Here is a 16,464-nt window from a genome sequence, read left to right on the forward strand (position 1 = left end):
GTAGAAAATAGTAAACGTGTGAACAAGTGACCGATTTAGCCACAGCTTCAGCGTCTATTTATAATGTACGGGGCGGGATGCGTCAGATTCTAAAGTGCATTTGATTGGACAGAAAATCTGATGAGAAGCTCAAGTGCAGATTGATGTCATCAAAATCGTTGATCCATTTTGGCGGAAGTAAGAGACTAAGTTTTGAATTCTTATATCTTCTAAATACGAATTTTATCATTGTTTTGGGGCACACTAGCTTCACTAAGCCTAAAATATTAATACAAAAAGCATCGATTTTGATTTTATTGCGACTTTAAATGCCATTGCAGTGTATCTGTGCTACAAAATGTTTTAACACATTTATGAAAGGTTCTGTTTGGAAAGGGAGCTTGTGTTGTTCTAATGCAGGGACATTTTTAAGTGTGATTTAAATAAAAATCTTAGAGGGACACTGTATTAATACAAATAAATTATAGCGATTTCATGACTCAAGATATGTGCGAATACACCAAAATATATGGGCATGGCATGTTTACACCTGCAATAAAGCCATAGAGGAATTGCAACACTGAAGGTCAAACAAACTTCTCTAGCTTTACAATCACACATGAAAATCACATGAGAGATAAAGTCTGACAGCCATATGTCAACTTCAGATAAGAAAACATAGTTTACACATGTATTTTTGTTTGCTCTGTGTTGGAGGACATCATAGAATGAAAGCCAATACAAAATAAGTATTTTACCCTTCAGTCAATCAAACTGAAGAACTAACAAGCTCAAGTTAAATCATTAATTTGTTATGATGAAAATGCAAACCCAGGAAGAAATAACTCAGATATGCCCAAGAACATGTGCAAGGATTAAATTTCAGCACAGTACATAAACATTTAACATCTAATTAGTATATTGTCTACAGAATGAATTTGGACTCAAACACTTGAGCTTTATAAATAAATGTATTGTTGTGAAACCATTGAAGTGATGGTGTTAGATAGTAGATAAAGCCATATTGCATTTACTATGGTCTTTAAAAGGCATTGCAATCTACTTAACATGGTATTTGCATGGTATATGTCCAAAAGCATGGTAATACCTTTGTAAATTAGATGAAAGGTATCCATAATATCATTTAGCTTTTATAAGTAGAGTTTTACAAGACATTGTCGATCACTTTAGACAGCAAATGTTGGTGTCATACATAATTTAAACCATATGTCAGCACTGCCAATGAACTTTTCATGCGTTAAGACAAACTGAACGAACTTAAAACTCAAGGAACTGGTATTAAATTGAATATATAATCAGTTAAACTGCCATTTAAATAAATAAAGAAAATAAAGAAGCAGAACATACCAGACCTGTGGTGCGATGTTGCTCGGGTGTGTAGCGTGTCACCTGCAAACGGCAGGTGTCATATACAGGCTGTGTAACACCGCCACTGTCATCCAGCAGGGGGCGGTAGAGCATCAAGAGCATCAGAGTACCGTAATTCTTATAATAAATCCTCATTACTCTCTAAGTCCCGCCCACCTAACAAAACAACAGTATTTAATAAGCAAAAAGCTTTATTTATGTAGTAAATATAATACATTTATTTAGTAAGTATATATATATATATATATATATATATATATATATATATATATATATATATATATATACTTACTAAATAAATGGTATATATTTACTACATAAATAAAGCTTTTTGCTTATTAAATACTGTATATATATATATATATATATATATATATATATATATATATACAAACACAAACAAATACCTATATTATCCCCCCTATATTTCAGTCTTTACGGTATCCGAATCCTCGAGCCGTTGCCATGGGAGACGCGGCAGCGCTCGTGCTCTGCTGTGTCCTGCGTTCAGTTCAAGATTGTAACTGTCCGTTACAATCACGGGAAATCAGGAAGATTTTAATATTCAGAGGGATGATTTTATGATTCATACGGGATACGAAACCTGCATTTCGACTCGCACGGGTTTAAAGGTGTGTAAACGTTTACAGATATATGCGTTTGGTTAGCAGTTAGCTGTTTAGCTCTTTAAATCTGTTGATCAGAGTAAACAAGCGGCTCAATACTTTGGTTTTAAGTAGTCTCGCTCTTAAAACTGTTTTGACATGGATTTTATATCTCATTGTAGAATTTAATTTCACTTAACGTAATCTGTTGTTACTGTTAGTATGTCAGTACTTTGTTAATGTGTTGGTAAATACACATTCAACACGATAGACGGATATAAATAAGCAGAGATGTGTTTACCATCACGAGCCCTGGGAGATTTCTCACCTCAGTGAATTTATCCAGTGAATCAACAGCTAATCTCGTGCCTTCTGTCATTATGCACAATCTAATTAATTCATAAGGACCGATGCTTATTGTTACACACTGTCGATATTTCTTGTTGAACGTCACGAGTGTTGAGAGAGTTGTTGTCTCGGTAATCTCTCTGTTTAGGCTCTGTGGAGTTTTGAATCAGACGGAGATTAGAGATGCCCAGAGCGTCTCATCTCCTCCTGCACTCAGTGAAATTAACCCGTAATCCCCTCAGTGACCTGCTGCTCTTCCTGTGTAACACCTTGGATAACACGAGCTGAAGGACTCTGACTCACAGCCCAGTCCAACACGAGGCCAGTGTGACAGGACACTTCTGCTGGAGTCCAGCTCTGCTTACTACAAAGGTGAGTAGATAGATAGATAGATAGATAGATAGATAGACAGGCAGATGGATAGATAGATAGATAAAAAGATAGACAGACAGACCGATAGACAGACAGACAGGCAGATAGATAGATAGATAAAAGAGGTTATGTTTTTCAGTTGTTTATGGTGATTTCTCCTCTAATGTGATTTTATCTTCTCCACAATCCATTCAAGAGGAACATCTCGACACTCTGATGAGGAATTCAGCTCTCTCATGTCTTTAGGCACATTAATACTCCCCTGAGGATCTGAATGTTTACTCGTCACTGTATCCAGCATGGCTGACGCCTGGATTAAACGGCCTGTGGAACAACTCCAGGAATTGTCCTTGTCGTCTTTTGGTTTTTTATGGAGCAGCCAGAAGTGAGATGGAATTTCCTCCATATAATCGGCGTGGAATAATCTCCATGTCAGACGTCTGCTGAAGAGATTCGTATGGCGGAGGGTTGTGGTAGCGCTGTGTGCTGATATATTCCGGATCGCTATAGATATGCTTCAAACCAATAACTACTCGCTGGTGCTGCTGATCCAGCTGGCACTGCTGACCTTTGACTTGTTTGTCAACTCCTTCAGTGAACTGCTGCGGGCCGCCCCGGTCATACAGCTCGTGCTGTTCATGTGAGTGTGGATGCAACATTTTTTATAGCATCAACCTGATTGTTCAATATTGAAATCAGATCATATTCAGAAAATAAGCGCTTTAAAAAAGATATATATAACATATATAACAACATATTGCTTATCTGTGTCCTTTGTTTCCGCAGAATCCAGGACATTGGCATCCTGTTTAATGTGATCATCATTCTTCTCATGATGTTTAACACATACGTGTTCCAGGTGGGGCTGGTGTCCCTGTTACTGGAGCGATTCAGAGCGCTGCTGATACTGTCTGCTCTCTACCTGACCCTCAGCATCTGCTTTCACTGCTGGGTCATGGTGTGTACACACACACACACACACACACAAGCATTATATATAATTATATAAAATATAATACATAAATTAGGGTTTTTTATGTGGACATTCCATAGACATAATTGACTTTTGTACGTTGGCTTACCTCTCAAAACACCTCTCAAAATGCTTTCTACAGATGTGAAAAAGCACAGAAAATTGAACCTGATCCAAATTTTTTATGACAGACGAATGTTTCGGAGGCATATATATATATATATATATATATATATATATATATATATATATATATATATAATACACAAATTAAAAATAAAACAACAAATATATAAAAAAATACATAAAAAATGTGTAAAAAAATAAAAATAAAAAAATCAGTAAAAATATAAACAGAACAATCCATTAAAACCATTCTGCTTATTTTTTGCAGAACATTATTATTGTATATATAAATTAAAAATAAATAAAAATGATTTATATTGTGTCCAACATTCTGTATATTTGTATTTCTAAAATACTATAAATTTTCCTTATTCTGTTCATTTCCCATGTTTAAATCCATTCTAATAAAAATTTGCAGAATATTATTTTTGTAATATATTAATTGAAAATACAATTAAAATGAAAAATTAGTGTCCAAAATTGATTCTGTACATTTGTATGTTTCTAAAATACTCAAATTTTCCTTATTCTGCTCATTTCCCATGTTTAAATTCATTCTGCTGAAATTTTGCAGACAATTGTTATTATATTATATATAAATTAAAAATAAAATAAATAAAAAATGTAAAAATAAATTAAAAATTGTAACATGTCCAAAATTGATTCAGTAAATATTTCTATTTCTAAATTGCTTTAGTTTTCTTTTATTATGTTTCCCATGTTTTAATCAATTCTGCTAATATTTTGCAGAAAATTATAAATATATATATAAATTAAAGATAAAATAAAAATAAATTAAAACAAAAATGATTGTTCAAAATTGATTCTGTACATATTTGTATTTCTAAAATACCCACATTTTCCTTATTCTGTTAATGTTCCATGTTTAAACCCATTCAGTAGATAATTATTATTGTATAATAGATCAATTAAAAATGAAAAAAATAAAAAATAAAAATCCATTAAAAAAAAAATCTGCTGAAAATTATTATTGTATACTATATCAAATAAAATTTATAATTATATTGTCTAAAATTCTGTACATATTTGTATTTCTAAAAATGCTAATTTTCCTTCATCCTGTTGATTTCCCGTCAGAACCTGAGGTGGATGGAGTCCAATCGTTTCGTGTGGACGGACGGTCTGCAGGTTCTCTTTGTGTTCCAGAGACTAGGTAAGCCGCCGTGAGACGTTAGCCAAAGCTTGAATTGGATTTCACGCGAGGCGAGGGTCACTGTCAATCTCGTCAAGAACCTCTCAATCCCTTTCCACACGTTTAGAGATACAGGCCTAACCTTACTCTCTCTCATGACACAAAAGCTGTTGTAGAGGTGTGATCAAATCATTGGCGTTTTCATCCAATCAAACTGTTAATCGCAAATCCATATTTTGCAGTTTTACTGTATCACAGAAGTTAACCTTTGCATACTGATGGTTCTGTGTCTCCTCAGCTGCTGTGCTGTATTACTACTTCTACAAACGCACAACCGAGTACCTGGGAGACCCCAGACTTTACGAGGATTCCCCGTGGCTCCGTGACGCATTCGCTAGAGCGCGACAGTGAGACTGAAGAAAGAAAGCGACTGGAACCCAAGGGATGCTAACGTTGTGTGAAACAATCCAAAAAACTCAACCAAAGCATTTCAAAAAACAAAACGGATGGACTCGGTCAGAGCCTCGCCACCTTAAAACAAACCTCTGAATTGTAGGAAGGAGCCAAGATGACTTCCATGGAGCACAAAGGCAAATGAGGAGATCTCATTTTGGGATTTAAATCACTGATGTCTGAAGGTCTCAATTAAGATGTCTGTATCATAGCAAATGATCTTACTGTCATCAACAGGTGTAAAGCTACATTTTTACAGTGACTTTCCAGAAATGGCTTCTTACCTGTTGGTTGCATCGACATCTTGTTGTAGTAGCATTTTCTTTTTATATTGTTTTGGATCACTGCTGGAGCAGCGTTTGATTGTACAGTCGAACCACGAGTGGTTTCGTTTGCTTCAGATTGCCTTTGAAAAGACGAGTGGAATTTGGTCTGAAGGATCGTCATATTGGAGTTGTTTTTTGTATACTGTACCAGTTTTTTTTTTAAATATTTTCATAAGAATCCTAAACTTGTTTTCAGTAAATTGTCGACGGAGCATCAACAAAGTGCCTCACTGTTCACCCAACACTACGCAAAGTGAGGAAACAGCAGAGCGTCAGTGCACTTGTTATGCTGTAATCTGTGACTGCTAATAAACATTTTCCATTGGACTGACTCGCGTCTTTATCGAAGCTTCTTCCCGCCAAGTTTCAGTCATGTCTACACCTTGGGGGGCCTCATTTATTAAGCGTGGGTACGCACAGATTTGATCTTAGAGTACACTTAAATGTACACCAACGCTCATATTTATAAAAACGGTCTTTGACGTGGAAAAGTGCTTAGAGCCAAATCAGGGTCTGACCAGACATGCGCACTTTTCATTGTCAGATTACTGCAGGTTTTTGGAAATCTAAACTATTCTTGCAGCTCGCTAAGGATTTGGACAATGACTGTTGATCGTTTATTTGTAAATGACATTAATTAGGTGTTGTTTACAACGCGGAGAACTGAAACTATTCAGCTTCGCGCAAGTTCATAATCATTTGCGATTTATAGATTTTACATCTGAAAGAGACATACGCTTGTTTCCTGTTTACGTTCATTCTATGAATTACACGTACGTACATCAGAGAAATTATCGTAAGATCAAATTTAGGACGGTTTCTGCGCAACATTTTATAAATGAGGCCCCGGAATTCTGTTTTTTCCCCACCACGAAAAAATAAAGACGGTAATTGCGACTTTTGTTTCAGAATTCTAACTTTTTTTCCCCTCGCAATAGATCCTTTTTACATTTCCGGGTTTCTCAGAAGCGAAAGTCGTCATTATTGGGTAAATGACAGACTTAGCTAAATATATTTGTGTTTTCATTTGCACAAATAGCAAAATAAAAACTCTACAATAGTGTTTTCATAACTTTAAAAAAGAGGGAAAAGACGGAGAGCAATTAATAACTGCAGTCAGAAGAGAGAACAATGTACTTTTTACCGTCACTTCCATAGCCGAGTGCCTCAGGGATGACGTGTTTTTGTAGGCAAAACCCGGAAGCGAGTTAGCATTTTAGGACTTCCAGTTCCATATCGCCCCGAAGTCAATGGTTTTTTTAAATGGGTTTTTGCTAAATCGCCTGAAATAAGGTCTGTGGTTAACAAAGCCTCTAAATATTTTCACATTTTGATCTATGGCATAAAACACACCAGTTGTGATTATTTAAACCTTTATTGTGTCTTAAAAACAGCGGTTGCTAACAAGTTGCTAAAAGGGACTACTTCCTTTGGCGGGGACTTTAGACGTCATCATGACAAACAGGACAGCATTTCTCATGAAAAAGCGGATAAGTATTCATACACAGCGCAGATCATAATCAGTGAGCATGTTTTTAAATAGTTGTTTTTTAAATAAAGTTTGAGGAAGTTTGGTGGTGGTGACGACGTTGATCCGCGACCATGGTGTGCTGTAGTCCGTTTATAGCCTACTGTTAGCTTTTTATATCTGACCACTTTATTTAGGCTTAAAAATGTATAAATGTTGTGTTAACTTGTCAAGATTATCTTGATAGACAAAACGTGTAAGTGTCATAAACCTTTGTTAAACACAGTTTATTTTTTGCTGTTTTCCAAAAGTATATGGGAAAAATGCATAGGCTTTCGATCGAGGGAACCAGTGCGCTGCTAACTTCCGGGTTGGCCTACAAAAACACGTCATTTCTGAGGAACTCTCACAGCAGTTAACTAATTGTTTGGTAATTTTAACCCTAAAATAATAAAAAAAAATAGTACAGGCTAGTGTTATAAATGAACATACATTTTTTTAAAAATGAAAAGATAAAAAACTTTGCAGGATTTACGATAATGAGTGTTACACAGTCTGTAAAATTTCCCGCCACGAAATAAAAAAAGGCGATTTAGACTTTTTATCTCACAATCCTGAGTTTTTACCTCACGATTCTGAAGAAAAATTCTCACTTCTGAGATATAAAAAAGGTCGCCATTAACATTTTTTATTCTGTGGCGGAAATAAGCTTTCATATGCTTTACCTCAGTAGTCGCTTTAGCTCCAAGACAGGCGACGATCTCACCGCTGACAGACTGTTCTATTCTGATCTGTCAGATTAAGCTCGGATTGGGGTTTTACGCTCCACAAACAGCCCGCAGGACACAAATAACATGCTATGTTTTCAAATAGCCAGCCAACTCACCTCTCGCATCGTGTGTGAACGTAAGTAACATACTTGTTATTCTAGGAAACGTAGTCTGTGAGCAAAACAATGATTAACGCTGGTGAAGCTTTATTACATAATGCTGTGTGAAGAAATAATGACAGAAATGTGTTATGATTATATATATTGAATATAATTGCCATTAATAAATATTAATATACATATTTTATTGGTTAGGGTTAAAAAGCATGGAATATGGAAGGTGAACCTGGCCAAAATGGGATATGAACCCATTTGTATGGCTGACAGTGTGAATGATAAAAGAAAATGTATTTCAAAACACATAAAATGAAAAACAAGAATCATTTTTTATTTTCTAACAAAAAATTTTATTTGCGAAATATTAACCCACAATCCCGTCCATCATGCCAGTGCAAACTCCATCCAAAATTCAGCTTGAAGTCCCGGAAAAAAACGTTCTGATCAACCTGGAATGTTTTCCTGTACATGTCATTTCCACAACCTGACAAACACAGATATAACAGATGACATAAATAATGATCTCAGAATGTAAAGTTTGCATGTCCAGCCTGCAGAATTCAGGGACTGTAAATACTGTAATTTCAAGGATAATATGTAAACTGGTCAAGCGGCAAGACTAGAGTTATTATGGTTAACTAAAACCATAAAAAAAAAACTTGTTACTTGATATAAAATAAACATTAGATGAAATAAAATTTAATAAAAAAAACAACATTTCTCATTTTCAAGTTTAACTTTATGTACTAAAATAACCAAAAACTATAAACTATACACATTTTTAAAAAAGAAAATAGGAAAAAAAAAAAAGGAACACAATAACTAAATTTAAAATGAAAATAAAAAAAAAACCTAATTCAAAATATACTACTAAAAAGTACAATAGTATATCAGTAATAAAACAGACACTCACTTTCAGACATAAATGCCGACCCACAGTAAGAGGAACAGAACGCCGAAGCCCATGAAGAGCGACGCCACCAGAGAAATCAGCAGCTCTTTGTACACGTCTCTCGTGTACTTCGTGGACGTCACTTCATATCTGAGAAAGTGTCAAGGATGCAAATACACATACGCATCTTTTTAGGTTAAATCTTAAAAAAAAATTTCTAGCAATTGCGAGTTTCTCACAATTCAGACTTTTCTTCTCAGAACTGCATGTTCATATCTTGCAATTCTGACTTTATTTCTCATAATTACGAATTTACATTTACCAATTTTGACTTCTGAATTTACATCTTGCAATTCTGTTTTTTGTTTCCATCACAAAAAAAATGGTAATTCAAGACTTTCTTGCATTTGCAAGTCTCAATTCGGACTTTTCTTCTCAGAATTGAAAGTTTATATCTTACAATTCTGATTTTATATCTCGTGAATCTGTCTTTTTCACACAATTGCGATACATGTTTACATCTCACAATTTTGACTTATTTCCTCAAAATTCAGAGTTTAAATCTTGCAATTCTGTTTTTTGTTACGGTCACCAAAAAAAGGTAATTGCGACTATCTTACAATTGTTTTTTTTTATGTTTTTTTAGTAATGCAAGTAATTGCAAGTTTTTAATCCCACACTTTGGACTTTTCTTAGAATTGCAAGTTTATATCTTACAATTTTGACTTTTTTCCTCAAAATTGAGTGCATTTCTGTTTTTTGTTTTAGTCACGAAAAAAAAGCAATTACAACTTTATCTAACGATTCTGCTTTTTTCTAGCATTTGCAAGGTTTTTAATCTCAAAATTCTGACTTTTCTTCTCAGATTGTATGTTCATATCGTACAATTTTGAGTTTATACCTCGCAAACCTGTCTTATTCTCACAAATGCGAGACGAATTTACATCTTGCAAATTTGATGTTTTTCCTCAAATTTCTGAGTTTACATCTTGTAATTCTGTTTTCTGTTTCAATCATGAAAAAAGGTAATTGCGGTTTTATCTTACAATTCATACTTTTTTCATTCAATTTCAAGTTTTTAATCCCACAATTCGGACTTTTCTTAGAATTGCAAGTTTATAACTTATAATTTTGACTTTTTTCCTCAAAATTGAGTGCAATTCTGTTTTTTGTTTCAGTCACAACAAAAGGTAATTACAACTTTATCTCACAATTCTGCTTTTTTCTAGCATTTGCAAGTTTTTTTAATCTTAAAATTCTGACATTTCTTCTCAGATTGGAAGTCTATATCTCAAAATTTTGACTTTTTCCTCACAATTCTGAGTTTATACCTCACAATTCTGTCTTTTTCTCACAAATGCGAGACAAATTTACATCTTGCAAATTTGATGTTTTTCCTCAAAATTCTGAGTTTACATCTTGTAATTGTTTTTAGTTTCAATCATGAAAAAAAGGTAATTGCGACTATCTTACAATTCTGTTTTTATTTTTAGTAATTGCATGTTTTTTTCTCTCAAAATTCTGACATTTCTTCTCAGATTGGAATATCATATCTCAATTTTGACTTTTTCTCACAATTGCGAGACGAGTTTACATCTAGCAGTTTTGATGTTTTTCCTCAAAATTGAGTCTTGTAATTGAGTCTTGTTTCTGTTTCAGTCATGAAAAAAGGTAATTGCGACTTTATCTTACAATTCATACTTTTTTCTTGCAATTTCAAGTTTTTAATCTCACAATTCAGACTTTTCTTCTCAGAATTGCAAGTTCATATCTTACAATTCTGAGTTTGTATCTCGTAAATCTGACTTTTTCCTCAGAATTACGAGATAAAAAGTCAATATTATCTTGTTTATTTTTTTAATTCTGTGGCAGAAACAAGCTTCCATACATTTCTGATGGAATTGGGCGAATAGTGAAGGATACACGAAGAACCAGGCTGTGAAGAACATGCCGATGGCCAGCAGCACTACGGTGAGGTGGGGGAACACAGCCGGGTTCACCGGGCTGGTGTATCTCGTCATGGCTTCCAACTCCTGCACAGACAATCAGACATTTACACATTTAATTCGTCTCAAGATGCTCGTCATCACGTGATAAAATCAAATAACAATAAAAAAACACAAACATGACATAAAGAAGCTGGAAAGAAAAGGTGTATAAAAGTGCTGAACTGATCTGGTCATTTCCAATATGGATATCTAGAAAAATAATTTTTTTTCCCTACAACATTTACTCAAAATTGACAAAACTGTCAGTATATATACACACAATGCATGAATGTGAATACAATAATAAAACTGACACACTTACTAAATTAATAGTGCAACACTTCTTTCTGCATAACATCTATTACAAGTTAACATGAAGCCTACACACATATACACATACATACTTATGATTAAAACATGCATAAGATATTTTGTATAACGTTAATATCCGTGTCTGTAGTGAAAATCATCCTGACTGCGGCTAACTGCTAAAGCTAAAGCTGCCAAACTGCTGCAATTTAACAAGACAAGAGCGATAAAAGAGCGTTATTTGCAGTTTCAATTCATTCCTGGACACTCGGAGGTTTAAGAAATATAATAATTTGCTGTTAAATCATGCGTAATTTACCATCGTGTGACAGGTAAAGCCAGAATCTGTCCGACCGGAAGAAGAGTAAGAACAGCCACGTAAGTGAAGAGTGACCGGAAGAGGATTGATTGACATCGACATGCAAAATAAAAGTCCTCCCAGATCGATCGATAGATAGATAGATAGATAGATAGATAGATAGATAGATAGATAGATAGATAGATAGATAGATAGATAGATAGATAGAGGTCGTTTCATAATGACTGTAACACATGGAAGAATTTAAATTTAGTATGCAGAAAAAAAATATTTATTTAATTTATGCATCATGCTTGCATACATTTGTATTATGACATCAGTACACATACATGTCAAAAAAGTGAGACTGAAATTATGCAGCTGAACTAAAAATAATGATTATGTATCAATATACAACAGGCTTTCAGAAAGCGAAAGAAAAGAGAAAATGTTCCGGGACATAAACACAATAGTGAATTAAGAGTTTTTAATATTTTAGTTCTTACTGGGCTTTGAGCCATAAAGACAAACATAAAACAGACAACTGAGAAAAAAATATTGTCCTTTGGTGGTAAAATCAGTTTATGTAATTTTACGCTAGTCATCGATGAACAAGAAACGTTTTACCCCACTTAAGACAAGTTATTTAAAATGTTTAAAAAATAAAAATGTCTTTAATCAAACATGTTATGATTAACAATGCACCAACAAATCATAAATTTAGTAAAATTACATGTTATAAAAACGAATTTAATGAAGAGTAAAAAGAACAGAAATAAAGGATATGGTTGTACATATAATGAAAGTTATAACAAACAATAAAAACCGAACTGAATTTTCACAAAAACATTTTATATATTACAGAGTATTTAAACAGTTTTAGATGTCACAGAAAACATTAGAAAAATATTTACAGTGCATAGTTTGGAAGTGCTTCCACAAGAGGCTGGTTTACTCAGGACAGAATATGTGATATAAAATATAATAACCATATATTAGATTTCACAAGATCATCCCAACTGTGTTTATACTCAGAATCAGTATCATCCATTAGTGTGGTGTTATGGAAATTATAATTTTAGTGCACAACATTTTCAGTCAACACTTTCCAGGTTTTCTTCATGATTTGACCATCATAATCACATACTGACCAGCTTTACAAAGTCTACTTTATGGCTTTACTTATTGCTTTAAAATATTCAAACAATATCTAGAACATCAACATGTTATGTGTACAAGGATAATAAACAAACAAAAGACAAAAAGACTCCATGAAGGTGAAATTTACAGTTATTATTTTTTAAATGACCATGAATCTACTAGGTTTTGTTTAGTAATACTCAAAATTTGGGACATTGTCTGACAAATTCTCTGAGAAACCACCGAGATGCTTCAAATGTTTAGACAAGTGACGTTCAGAAAAAACTATACAAGAATATACTGCATATAAACTGTTCAAAAGATCTATTTGGAACAAAATCATTGGTTAAGGCTTATATAAAGTATAGTATGCACAGCAGCATACTACTAAAGTTAAAACAATGCATTTAAAAAAGGTGTACAAGGAAAAGGAAATATTAAGTACCGTAGTGTTTCCTGACAGTTAATGAGAGTATGATCCAGTGTTTTTGCCACAGTGTTTGACTTACGATTGCTTTTGTTCCAGTTTTAAAGAGAAATCCAGTGACTGTAACTCTCAAATCCAGTCTTTATTGATATGAGCTGATATCTTTACTACAGTAACTTTGCCAACCATATTAAATATACTTTCAATGCTGCTTACATTATATCTGTATCTTAACTGTATCTCTCCAGTGGACGTGACCACAGAAACGAGGCTGTTAAATGTGGCAACCCTGCCTCCGTATAAATGGGAAGTTTAACAAACCGTGAGGCAAATAACCCAATTTGTGTCTCATTAATAATGAGCTGGTGCAGTTAAAGCCATTTCCAGTGTATAAACGGCATGAAAAGTAAAAAAAGACTTTAAAAATAAGAGTTTGTGAGCATGCAGATCTATTATAAAGACATTAATAACGCAAAAGCAAAAATTTCTAGCCAAGCGAGTTCGGTTTCATGAATTGTTGGTTTTCTCCGTCAGCTCAACTCATGTCATGGAGAAGCAAGATTTTGAAGAGAATCTCACAGAGCAGGTTAGGTAAAATTTATTAAACTGTTGAGATGTAAGAGCAAAAACATGTTTTAAAGAGGTGATATGATGCATTTAATGCTTTACTTTTCCTTTAGCATGTAATAGTCTATCTGTCTTAGCATGTAGCCTATAAGATCTGCCAAGTTATAAAGCTCAAGTCTCCCACATTAAGGCCCGTTCACACCAAGAACTATAACTATTAAGATAACTGTAATGATAACTATATTTGCGTCCACACCAATGAACAAAAACGGTCTGTTTACAACATGTTTTTGCCGTTCTTGTTGCATTTACACGTTTTAACCAGCAGATGTCCTCAGCATGCTATGGTTTGAGTGTAATAGATCTAATCTAACAGTGAATTTAAAGGATTAGTCCACTTTCAAATAAAATTTTCCTGATAATTTACTCCCATGTCATCCAAGATGTTCATGTCTTTCTTTCTTCAGTCGAAAAGAAATTAAGGTTTTTGATAAAAACATTTTTCTCTTTATAGTGGACTTCAATGGCCTCCAAATGGTTGAAGGTCAAAATTACAGTTTCAGTGCAGCTTCAAAGGGATTTAAACGATACCAGACGAGGAATAAGGGTCTTATCTAGTGAAACTATCAGTCATATACAACTGTATATGCTTTATAAACACAAATTATCGTCTTGCACGTGTTTCCGCTTTCCGTATTCTTCAAAAAGCCAAAAAAAAAAAAAAAAGGGGGGAAAAACTAAACTTGCGCCAGATTCTTTCCGTAAGTAGAAAGACATGAACATCTTAGATGACATGGGGGTGAGTAAATTATCAGGAAAATTTTATTTAAAAGTGGACTAATCCTTTAATAAATATCCTGACACATCCAAGCTTTATAATGGCAGTAAACACGACTAACGGAATCAAGCGATGCGTTTGTGTAAAAAAAAAATCCATATTTAACAAGTTATGAAGTAAAATATGTAGCTTCCGCCAGACCGCCTTTCGTATTCAACTTAAAGGTGCCCTAGAATTAAAAATTGAATTCATCTTGGCATAGTTCAATAACAAGAGTTCAGTACATGGAAATGACATACTGTGAGTCTCAAACTCCATTGTTTCCTCCTTCTTATATAAATCTCATTTGTTTAAAAGACCTCCGAAGAACAGGCGAATCTCAACATAACGACTGTTACGTAACAGTCGGGATCATTAATATGTACGCCCCCAATATTTGCATATGCCAGCCCATGTTCAAGGCATTACACAAGGGCAGCCAGTATTAACGTCTGGATCTGTGCACAGCTGAATCATCAGACTAGGTAAGCAAGCAAGAACAATAGCGAAAAATGGCAGATGGAGCAATAATAACTGACATGATCCATGATAACATGATATTTTTAGTGATATTTGTAAATTGTCTTTCTAAATGTTTCGTTAGCATGTTGCTAATGTACTGGTAAATGTGGTTAAAGTTACCATCGTTTCACGGAGACAAGAGCCGTCGCTATTTTCATTTTTAAACACTTGCAGTCTGTATAATTCATAAACACAACTTCATTCTTTATAAATCTCTCCAACAGTGTGTAATGTTAGCTTTAGCCACGGAGCACCATCAAACTCATTCAGAATCAAATATAAACACCCAAATAAATACTATACTCACATGACCCGAAGCATGCATGCAGCATGCATGACGAACATCTTGTAAAGATCCATTTTGAGGGTTATATTAGCTGTGTGAACTTTGTAAATGCATTGTATTATAGAGTCGCGAGCTCGATGGGCAGGGAGCGTGAGATTTAAAGGGGACGCAGCCTGAATCGGCGCATAGTTAATGATGCCCCAAAATAGGAAGTTAAAAAAATTTATAAAAAAAAATCTATGGGGTATTTTGAGCTGAAACTTCACAGACACATTCAGGGGACACCTTAGACTTATATTACATCTTGTAAAAAACGTTCGATGGCACCTTTAAGGAAAAAAAACAAAAAACTGAACTGATGTCACATCAGTTACACTTTTTCCTAAGTTGAAGGCGTAGGATGTAGTGTAAGCTTTTTGAACTGTTAGAGTTTTACACTTTCTTAATAACTTGAATACGGAAGGCGGTCTGGCGGAAGCTAGATATTTTACTTCATAACTTGTTAAATATGGATCTTTTTTACACAAATTCATCACTTCACTTCAGAAGGCCTTTATTAACCCCCTGGGGCCGTGTGTTTATGTGTATGATGCTCATACTCGTTCACTGCCATTATAAAGCTCAGATGCGTTAGGATATTTATTAATATATCTCAGATTATGTACTTCAGGAAGTCATATACAGCTAGGATGGCTTGAGGGTGAGTGAAGCTTGGGGTAATTTTCATTTGAAAGTGAACTAATCCCTTAAATTCAAATGGATTCTGATTGGCTGTCAGCGTTTTTTTCTTCCAACAGCTGGAAAAAATCGTTCTGAAAGTGATCCCAATGATATTGTTCCTCTATATTGTTATCATTGTAGTTGTGGTGTGGTCTCTGCTATTCTTTTATATTTAGAAAGATTTTTAGAATTATATTTTTATTGTTATCTTTATAGCTATTGTTCATGGTGTGAACGGGCCTCTATATAACAGAGATCACTGATCCAGACAGACCTGCCTAAAATGTCCAGACATTACTTCCACACACAAAACATTAGCGTAAAGCTAACTCAAAGGCATACGCAAAGAAAGAGGGTGAGGCTGTTGTTGTCATGCTGTGTGTTTTGATATTAAAGTAAAACCCATTTGTTTGGCCTTCC

At 34.3% G+C, this 16,464-nt stretch overlaps 3 protein-coding genes across 8 annotated transcripts in view; 1 reads left to right on the forward strand and 2 right to left on the reverse strand.

Moving 5' to 3' along the window:
* cracr2b (calcium release activated channel regulator 2B) overlaps positions 1 to 8,073 on the reverse strand; it is a 30,544-nt gene extending 22,471 nt beyond the window's left edge. For 2 of the 4 annotated variants that reach the window (XM_048157667.1, XM_048157666.1), the window contains exon 1: positions 1,353 to 1,514. In XM_048157667.1, the coding sequence (XP_048013624.1) occupies positions 1,353 to 1,503 (151 nt within the window). In that variant the 5' untranslated portion in view covers positions 1,504 to 1,514. Of the gene's footprint in view, positions 1 to 1,347; positions 1,515 to 7,917 lie in introns of those variants that run through there. The other 2 variants (XM_048157668.1, XM_048157669.1) reach the window with 2 other exon arrangements.
* tmem138 (transmembrane protein 138) lies at positions 1,825 to 6,051 on the forward strand. 2 transcript variants are annotated; one of them, XM_048157675.1, is made up of 6 exons: positions 1,825 to 2,000; positions 2,470 to 2,693; positions 2,890 to 3,333; positions 3,480 to 3,651; positions 4,891 to 4,966; positions 5,244 to 6,051. In XM_048157675.1, exons 3-6 carry the CDS (start codon positions 3,206 to 3,208, stop codon positions 5,354 to 5,356), a joined length of 489 nt encoding a protein of 162 aa, XP_048013632.1. In that variant the 5' UTR covers positions 1,825 to 2,000; positions 2,470 to 2,693; positions 2,890 to 3,205; the 3' UTR covers positions 5,357 to 6,051. The 2 variants fall into 2 exon arrangements, with proteins under 2 accessions (XP_048013632.1, XP_048013633.1); XM_048157676.1 differs by having other exon boundaries at positions 2,564 to 2,693.
* A 331-nt stretch (positions 8,074 to 8,404) lies between the features above and the next one.
* Positions 8,405 to 11,738, reverse strand: tmem258 (transmembrane protein 258). Of its 2 annotated transcripts, none has more exons than XM_048157677.1 (4): positions 11,587 to 11,738; positions 10,894 to 11,003; positions 8,992 to 9,120; positions 8,405 to 8,562 (listed from the first exon to the last, which is right to left on the reverse strand). In XM_048157677.1, exons 1-3 carry the CDS (start codon positions 11,686 to 11,688, stop codon positions 8,994 to 8,996), a joined length of 339 nt encoding a protein of 112 aa, XP_048013634.1. In that variant the 5' UTR covers positions 11,689 to 11,738; the 3' UTR covers positions 8,405 to 8,562; positions 8,992 to 8,993. The 2 variants fall into 2 exon arrangements, with proteins under 2 accessions (XP_048013634.1, XP_048013635.1); XM_048157678.1 differs by lacking the exon at positions 11,587 to 11,738 and adding an exon at positions 11,281 to 11,558.
* Positions 11,739 to 16,464: the final 4,726 nt, after the last annotated feature.

The sequence above is a fragment of the Megalobrama amblycephala genome, linkage group LG15 (assembly GCF_018812025.1).
Source record: "Megalobrama amblycephala isolate DHTTF-2021 linkage group LG15, ASM1881202v1, whole genome shotgun sequence".
Lineage (NCBI taxonomy): Eukaryota > Metazoa > Chordata > Actinopteri > Cypriniformes > Xenocyprididae > Megalobrama > Megalobrama amblycephala.

What these genes read in the sequence shown, in the direction of transcription:
- tmem138 (XM_048157675.1), top strand. Translation starts at nt 3,206, where the DNA reads ATGCTTCAAACCAATAACTACTCGCTGGTGCTGCTGATCCAGCTGGCA. An exon ending in ATACAGCTCGTGCTGTTCAT is followed by an intron (nt 3,334 to 3,479) that starts GTGAGTGTGGAT and finishes TTGTTTCCGCAG; the next exon opens with AATCCAGGACATTGGCATCC. An exon ending in CTTTGTGTTCCAGAGACTAG is followed by an intron (nt 4,967 to 5,243) that starts GTAAGCCGCCGT and finishes GTGTCTCCTCAG; the next exon opens with CTGCTGTGCTGTATTACTAC.
- tmem258 (XM_048157677.1), bottom strand. Translation starts at nt 11,688, where the DNA reads ATGTCGATGTCAATCAATCCTCTTCCGGTCACTCTTCACTTACGTGGC. An exon ending in GCTTTACCTGTCACACGATG is followed by an intron (nt 11,004 to 11,586) that starts GTAAATTACGCA and finishes TTGTCTGTGCAG; the next exon opens with GAGTTGGAAGCCATGACGAG. An exon ending in TTCACAGCCTGGTTCTTCGT is followed by an intron (nt 9,121 to 10,893) that starts GTATCCTTCACT and finishes ACACTTTCTCAG; the next exon opens with ATATGAAGTGACGTCCACGA.